The 8,873-nt window shown below is 32.7% G+C and overlaps 1 protein-coding gene across 1 annotated transcript; it reads right to left on the reverse strand.

The window, feature by feature from the left end:
* Nucleotides 1–4,940: 4,940 nt before the first annotated feature.
* On the reverse strand, nucleotides 4,941–7,334 carry LOC145824078 (uncharacterized). Its single transcript, XM_082923668.1, has 3 exons — nucleotides 7,221–7,334; nucleotides 5,007–6,101; nucleotides 4,941–4,951 (listed from the first exon to the last, which is right to left on the reverse strand). Exons 2-3 carry the CDS (start codon nucleotides 6,094–6,096, stop codon nucleotides 4,941–4,943), a joined length of 1,101 nt encoding a protein of 366 aa, XP_082779794.1. The 5' UTR covers nucleotides 6,097–6,101; nucleotides 7,221–7,334.
* Between the last annotated feature and the right edge of the window lie 1,539 nt (nucleotides 7,335–8,873).

The following is an 8,873-nucleotide window of genomic DNA, read 5'->3' on the forward strand; positions in this document are numbered from 1 at the left end:
TTTGAGGAATCAAAGGATGCCTAAATTGCTGATCTATGTCAAAGACAGAAGGCACTTTCTCAATCTAAAAAAGAAAAAGACAGAAATTGGATTGAATTACTTGCTGAAAAGGATATTTCAATAAGAATGCTGACATCACTTAACTCAGAACTTCAAGAAAAAGAAAGCACAATCCAAATGAAACTAAGGATGTTGAAGGTTGAAAAAGCAGACGATACAAAAACAATTCAACAGTTGAGGTGTTCAAATTCAGAGCTTGAAACTGAAAATGCTAAATTGCATGAACAAGTTCAAGAACTATCCGTCCAACTTGAAACACAACCATACCGAACACCAACACAACTTCAACCACAAGGTCAGTGAAAATCTTGAGCCACAAAAAGTTATGTCCTTGTGTCAACAAAACTCAGAGAAATTTCTATTTATTACAATTTTCTCTGTCATTGGTAATTTTCTTTGGAAGTTATATTTCTTTGAACACATTAGTTATATTTCTACTGCTCATTTCATTTTCTCTGTATATTTTCTTATTCCATTTTTGGGACTTGTTTGATTTTCACTGTATATAGTTGGAATGCAAGTGGAACAACAACCAACAACCCAACAAGAACAAATAGCACACAAAGAACAACCGAAACAAAAGACAAAAGTTTATGGTAACTGCAAAATATTGAATCAAATAAATTTATATATTGAAATATCATCTGTTATTTCAGAGAAATTTCACTTTTCCTAATATTTCACTGTCTACAGTAAAAAAAGATCCGACGTCAATGATAAAAAATTTAAAGGCAAAAGAAAGGAAGGAAAAACAGCATGATCCAGAATTCCAATATCCCAAAGTTGCGAAAGTGACTAAAGCTTCAAAACAAGCTGCAAAGCAAGTTGAGCAAAACACAAAAGACAAAGAAGTGCTTGATGCTGATGCGTACATCTTGCCTCAACCTATAAACATCAAAAAAATCTTGGGTCTTTCCACAAACTCTTCCGATTTCAAGATTGATAAAAGATCATGTAAAAGACATCTTGCAGCACATATCAAATGTGTCTGGACTTGAGTAAGTACAACAAACAAAATAGAACATAACAAACAACAAATTACAAACTTATATTGCATTAACAACAATTCAATCCCTTCTTTGTCATCTTGTAGAGCTTTAATTTGGACAAGTGAGTTGAATCTCATTACCTTTGAAGACATTGGAAACCTAATAAAGCAAAAAGAAATTGCTAACAATGTAAGTCTTTCCCTTTCATCAAAATTTCTCTGCAATGTTCCATCAGCCTTTATAAACCAATATTACAATTATAAATCATATTTTTCAGGTCATTGATGGCTATAGAGAGATCCTTTTGGCTGACCAAATGAGAGAAAGACAACAACCAACCTCATTTTTTTTCACATCCATGAGCTTAGTATGTTACTACTATTTTATTTGATTTTCTCTGGAATTTACTAACTACTTTCTCTTCTTAATATACTTCTTGAAGCCAGTTGTGTCACTAGTCATAACAAAACCATTTTTTGATTTTCTCTAAACACAGAATTTCATCAAGATGACAAAAAATCAAACTTTTCGAGTGTCCTTATTTGACAAGCATATTGAAACAGCATGGAGGAACTACAGGTTCCTCCATTTCCCAATAAATACTGGAGGTAATGAGAAGTCCACACATGGAAATCACTAGACCTTTCTTGTCCTAGACAAACAAGACAATTTATGGAGGTTCTACAACTCACTGAGGCCAATGAGGGATAATAGAAGACAAATATGTCAAAGATGCAAAACAATTGGTAACGAATGCAAATTTCTCTGATCCATCATCAGGCTTTATGTGATGATAATTTTCATAGAATCCCATTGATTTGTCCGTAAATTTCTCTATTATTTAAAAATTATTTTTTTGCAGCAAGATTACGTGGAGAATTTTTTGAAAGCTTGCCTTGAAAGAGACGCTCAATCACAACCCTCTTTCAAATTAATAAACTCACAAAACACAAGTTACGACTTTGAGTATGTCAACAATGCTCCACAATAAGAAAGTGATTTGTAAGTTTCACACATCTATAAATAAGATAATCTGATTTGCATGTTTCTTAAAACTAACCATACCTATAATTTGTATGCAGTCTGGATTGTGGCCTCTTTGTCTGCTATATAATGAAACAATATAGCAAGCATGAACCTATCAGCTCCAAATTGTCCACACAAGAGATAAGGTTGATGAGGGCAGAACTCATAGAGAGATTGTGACCGAAGTTGGCCGATCATGGACTGAACCAATTGAAATACCTCTAGAAGAACCACAAATGTAATAGTGAAACTAGTGAAAGAAAGACAATGTACATATCCACACAGAGAAAATTGTCTCACATATATATATATATATATCCATACAGTATTAACCATTCAATTTTTTGTTGATACATTGAAGGAATGATGATCCTTGACATATATGTATATATCTTTTCTTGACTAATCTAAATTTCATTTTTTTTTATTTCGACTAATGTGAATTTCATACCTATTGATGGTTAAATATATATATATATATATATATTTTTATTGTCATTCACAGAGAAAATTGTCTGCCAGAGAAAATTTTTTTCAGAAATTTCTTTGGTATGAACTACCAGAAATTCACAGAGAAATTTAACTTGTATCGTCCCAAGGGGATGCCTATATGATCATGTAATCTGTAATACTTTGTGTTGGTACAAAACAATCATCAAACTCAACAAAACACAAAGCGCACAGTAATTTTATCTGCCACTGGAAAATTTCACTGCATGAATTTCAAATTTCAAAACACAATGCCCAGATAGTTTTCTCTGATGGTGGAAAATTTCTCTGGATGAAATTGACGGATTCAAATGGTGACAGAAAATGAAAATTCTGAGTTATGAATTTCTCTGGGTTGAGTGATTTGGAGAGGAGGAATTTCTCCGTGTTGATGAGGAAAATTTCTCTGCCTTTGACACAAATTTCTGAGTTGAAGTGAGTCTAGAAAAATTTTTCCCTGGTCCAGAGAAATTCGCAACTCAGAGACATTTCAAAAGAGCTTAATTTTGTTTCTTGGTTATACAACAATTTTTTGTATGCTCTGTCTGGTGTGCACATTTCTTGAAATGACTGGTATGAAGCTACCAGAAATTCACAGAGAAATTTAACTGATATCTCGCCAAAGAAGGTGCCTATATGATCATTCAATCTCTAATGCACTGTGTTAGTACAAAACAATTATCAAATTCAAAAAACACAATCCACACGTTACTTTAGTCTGCCATTGTCAAATTTATGTGGATGAATATGAAGCTTCAAAACACAATACACAGAATTTTCTCTGCCATAGGAAAATTTCTCTGGATGAATTTGACAAGTATTACAAACCCACTGCCTATAGTATATATCAACAAACACAATGCACACTTTAACTGATATTGGAAAATTTCTCTGGATGAATTTGATTGATATTATTATATACACTGTCTAAAAAATACATTTCACAAAACAAAATACACAAAGTAATCATCAAATGTATTATTCAATCAACAAAATGTATAATCCTCAACTATTTAACAAAGGTTCGTTGCATGTCCTCTTATTATGGTGACTAATACTCTCACAACGACTACACTTAATCACCCTTTTAAACTCTCCAGTAGAAGCAATTCTGTTTTTCTTCGGCCTCCCAGCAGGTCTCTTGCTCAATGGAGATAAAATCATAGCATCTTCAATGCTACACACAGGTTTTTCAACAGTTGGAACTGGGCCAATCGAAAACGAATATGCTTGACGATACATATCAGCATGAAAAATGGTTCAACAAATGAATTCAAATTCTTTCCACTCCTAAAAATTGCAGCAACAGCATGTTGACATGGATACCCATTGACATGAACAAGTTCTCAACCCAAGATCAACCATAACCGAAGGAAAACAATGTACTTCAAAGACATTATCAGATGATAAACTCACATTCCATGTCCTCCCATCCAAAAAAGACTTCTCCAACACACTATCCATACGAGGACACAGAATTTTATTCCATTTACTAGAGAGCAGCCTCCTATCAGACCTCATATTCATGATTTGCAACCGTATCATGTCCATCAAATTTGTTATTGGCAAGTGCCGAGCTTCTCGTATCCATGAATTGAATGACTCAGCAATATTTGAATACATCTCACCATAATGTTTTCCCGCAAAATATGCATCACTCCAATTTTCATATGGTAAACTTCTCAAGAAAACACTCACAATGTCTCCTCCCTCACTTTTTAATTCATTTAACTTGAAATGAAATGATGCCTTTGTTGGAGCATATGCACATTCTGAAAACTTGGACACAATCATCTCCCTAACCAAATTTGTGTTTCCACATGACAACTTATCCCTCAAATTTCTCTTCAGATGTTCCAGACAAAATCCATGAAAGCAGTTAGGGAAAAACCTAACAATTCCCTCCACAATAACACAATGTTGATCTGATATGAAACTTATCACCCTTTCTGATCCCAATACTCCACATAAATGTTTAAGAAACCAACACCAATTGTCTTTATTCTCAGCATCAACAACAACAAAAGCTACAGGAAAAAAACCTACAAAACAAATAGGAACAAGCATATTAGATATACACATGCAGAGAAAAATAGAACAATAAACAACCAGAGAAGTTTGACACTGCCAACATCCAGAGAAAATTCACTTAGTGCCCAACTCCAAAGAAAATTCACACATTGGCAACATCTAGAAAAAATTGACTTAGTGACCAACTACAGAGAAAATTCACACAATCATAATATCCAGAGAAAATTCACTTAATGACCACCTACAGATACAATTCACACAATGACAACATCCAGAGAAAATTCATACACTGACCAAAATCCAGTGAAAATTCTCACAGTGGCCAAAACCAGAGCAAATTCATATTCACTCAATTCCTACATGTATAGAAAATTCACATACTTAGATAAAATTAGATATATTTACAATTACCTTCATTCCCATCTTTTCCCGTTACAGCAAACATAACTCCTTTGTATCGTCCTTTCAAAAATGTTCCATCAAGAAAAAGCAATGACCGACAATATTTGAAACTAGCAATGCATGCATGAAAAGCCACAAACACTCTTTTGAAACGCTTGTTATCTTCAAAATCTAACTCAAAACGACTACCTGGATTGTTCTTCAATGCCTCATCAAAATACCACCGTAATTGATCAAATGACAAACAAAAATCCCCATATGTACTACATTTTGCTTTTTCAACACCCGACCAACCACAGTTATAACTGATTGAGACCCCATACTTGTCTTTCATTTCTTTCACAACATCCACTAGACGAGTTAAAGGTTTTGCACTTACCTCTTCAAGTATCAGCCCAGAAACTAAGCTGGAAGTCATCCTCGAATGTTTACTCGTACGAACCGCCACACCACACGTATGTTCATTGTTCAAAGTCCTTATGTAGAAGAACCCATTTGTTTTTTCTACAGAAGCATGTACACGCCACATACATCCCCTTGATTCCTTATATGCACATTCTGCCGTAACCCTCAGCTTGTCATTTTTAACATACGTAAACTGAAAACCAACCTCAATAGCATACTTGCATAAAAAAGTACGGAACTCAACCACACCACCCTCAAACTTTTGTCTAACACTCGTAATATTATTCCACCAACTAGCCGACAATAACACCTTTTCTTGGTGAGAACAAAACTTAGAGAGTGAATTCCTTTCAATATCCACCAGCCTATCACACTCACCATCCACAACATCTACCCAATTAGAGCCCACTTCATCCTCTTCATCAGAAGTACTACATCTAGTAACTGAAACATCAACTATATCAACACCGCGTGCACAAACAACCCTCAACATATTCAGAAAATCAATATTATTTTGAACCATACAATTCGGATGGCCCAAAATAGAATATGAAATACACATAGTCTCAGGTTTCACATTCTTCCATGTTTTACACAAAATGCCAACCAATTCCTCAAAATTCAATTCGCATGAAACATTAATGACAATAGTATCATTCCCATATTTGCACAGCAACAACACTGCACTGTCCATTGAAACTGAAACAAAAAACAACAAAAATAATTTGTTTAACATAGAAACACTTCACAAGAACAACATAAAAGTCCAAAGAAATTTCTAAAAATTATATAATTTTCTCTGAACTTAAAATAAAAGTCCAAAGACATCTACAAACTGATATTCACCTTCAAGATGATAAAAAATAAAATCACAGAAACTTAATGAATCACAGAAAAATTAACTGCTAACTATTAAACACAATCATAGAAAAAAATCACACATAATATCTGTTATGAAATTATAGGCTTCTCCATGATTTTCACCTCACTACAAGTTAACAATTTTCTTTGCGTCATTCTGTATTATTGCACTCATAGAAAAATCCAGAGAAATTTACAAACTTATATACACCTTCGAGATAACAAAAAACACTGCATTATCCATCTAAACTGAAAGAAAAAACACAAAAAATAACTTTTGCTTAGAGAAACAAAAACTTCTATTCATCTTCTACAAACATATAATTTTCTCTGAGCTACAAACTGAAAGTGGGTAACAAACTTACAATATTCTCTGAACTATAAATACAAGTGCAGAGAAATTTATGAACTTACATTCACTTTCTCATATTCTATCTGCATTAGAAACTTCTAATAATATGTCCATATGCACTTATAATTTCCTCTGAACTACACAAACAAAAGTGCAGAAAATAAAATTTCTCTGGTTTGAAAAAACATAGAACAAAACTTATCATTGATCAGCATGTTGATAAAAAACAGAGCACGAAAAATGAACTCTAAACATCAAAATCACCTACACTGTCAACACTATTTGAAATTGATCAAAAAACAAAGAATGAAAAATTAATTCCAAAAATAAAAATCAACTCTATCAAGTTGGCCTCTCTCTAAATAAAAATTCAAAACAAAAATCAAAAATCCATGTGGAATCTAAATCGAAAACAAACCTGATTCAACTCCACTCAAAAACCTATGCGATCAACACACTGTCAACACTCTTTGAAATTGATTAAAAAACAAATAATAAAAAATTAATTCCATAAATAAAAATCAACTCTATCAAGCTGGCCTCTCTCTAAACAAAAATTCAAAACAAAATTCAAAATGCATGTGGTATCTCCATCGAAAACAAACCTGATTCAACTCCACTGAAAATCTACGCGATCAACACACTGTAACACCACTGAAATCTCCAACGAAATCTACACGATCGTAGCAATCTTTCTCATCAACTCCACTGAAATCTCCACCATGAAATCTCCACTGAAATCTCCGACGAAAACTCAGACGAAATCTCCACTGCAAATTCGGTTTCCAAAATCTATCAGTTAAGTCAACAATATAATATTCAAATAAATTTATTTTATAAAGGAAGGGTAATTTAGGTACTTTACAACCTAAAATAAATTTGAGGGACCTTAGCCATCAAAACATATTATTTTGGACCTCTCCTCCTATCAAAAGTAGAGGAGGGACCTTAGGCTAATTTTCCCTATAAAAAAATATGTTTTACTCACATATCTATTGCCGCTGAACTCTCTTTTTCGCCCACAAAGCTGTTGTCGTTGATAGAAAGGCTTTTCTTTAAGGCTGTTGTGGCTTTAGGGTTTATTTAGGCTTTAGGTTGCTTTAGGGTTTATAATAGGTAATAGGGTTTATTTAGGGTAATATGGAAATGGTTTATTTAGAGTAATACGGAAGTTTTTTTTTTTTTTAAGGGTAATACGAAAGTTTTTTTTTTTTTAATCAAAAAATTAAGAAATTAGGATTGAAATAATAGAGCTCCCACAAGGTTTGTAGGTTAAAAAGACCCTTTCCTTATATAATAAGATTTGAGAGAACTTGTGGATTTATCATCGGCCCATTCATTTTATAGGATCTTTTTAGGAGTGGATATGTGTCGAGCCAGGCTGGGTTGATATTACATAATAAGAGATTTTGTGTGGAGAGATTCTATTTAAACTCAAAATATTTCTCAGTGCGCCTAATATAAATTTATAAATTTTAATTCTTAATATATCCTAATATGTATCTACTAATAAGGACAACACATATTAAACCCCAAAATAAAATTGTTTTTCCCTCATGGCGCACCATAATCAGTTATTCATATTCAAATCTCTATATCTTCTTCCCCAAGAGATCAAAGTTATTTCTTCTTCTTCTTCTTCTTCTTCTTCTTCTTCTTCTTCTTTCTTCTTCTTCTTCTTCTTCTTCCCTCCAAAACTCCATGCCATCCTACCAAAACTCACATCATTATCAACATCATTATTTTTTATTATTTTGAAACCCTAAACCCTAGAAGAAAGTTTGAACAAATCAAATAATAAATAAGAGTAATAATCAAATTAGTTTTTTGAAGCAACCTATCAAAAAGGAGGTAAGTATTCATATAAAGGAGTTTCACAATTTTTGTAGAGTACCATCAATTATTTTCTATATCGCTTTTTTGACAAAAATTAAAGGGCCCAGTAATTAAATTAACAATAACATGTTATTGGAGTTGTTTTTATTTTGTCATTTAAATAGTACATTATTTGAAAACTACCATTTCTTGTTAGTGTTTGACGTTTATGCGCTTATAAGTTTGGTTTTTACTTTCCATGAGCATTCTTGTGGATATTTATAATGTAAAAGTTTTTTTTTTTTTTTTCTGTATTGAAAAGTTGTACAATGCTTATGTAAAAGTTTACTGTTTTCTATATTTATTATGCTTATGTGCTTATAAGTTTTGTTTTTTTTTTTTCCCTGTATTTGGGAATTATTTTCTGTATTGAAAAGATTTGA

The sequence above is a fragment of the Camellia sinensis genome, chromosome 4 (genome assembly GCF_055761805.1).
Source record: "Camellia sinensis isolate YWXY chromosome 4, ASM5576180v1, whole genome shotgun sequence".
NCBI classification, from domain to species: domain Eukaryota; kingdom Viridiplantae; phylum Streptophyta; class Magnoliopsida; order Ericales; family Theaceae; genus Camellia; species Camellia sinensis.

Excerpts from the sequence above, each read along its gene's own strand:
- LOC145824078 (XM_082923668.1), bottom strand. The coding sequence starts at position 6,096 with ATGGACAGTGCAGTGTTGTTGCTGTGCAAATATGGGAATGATACTATT.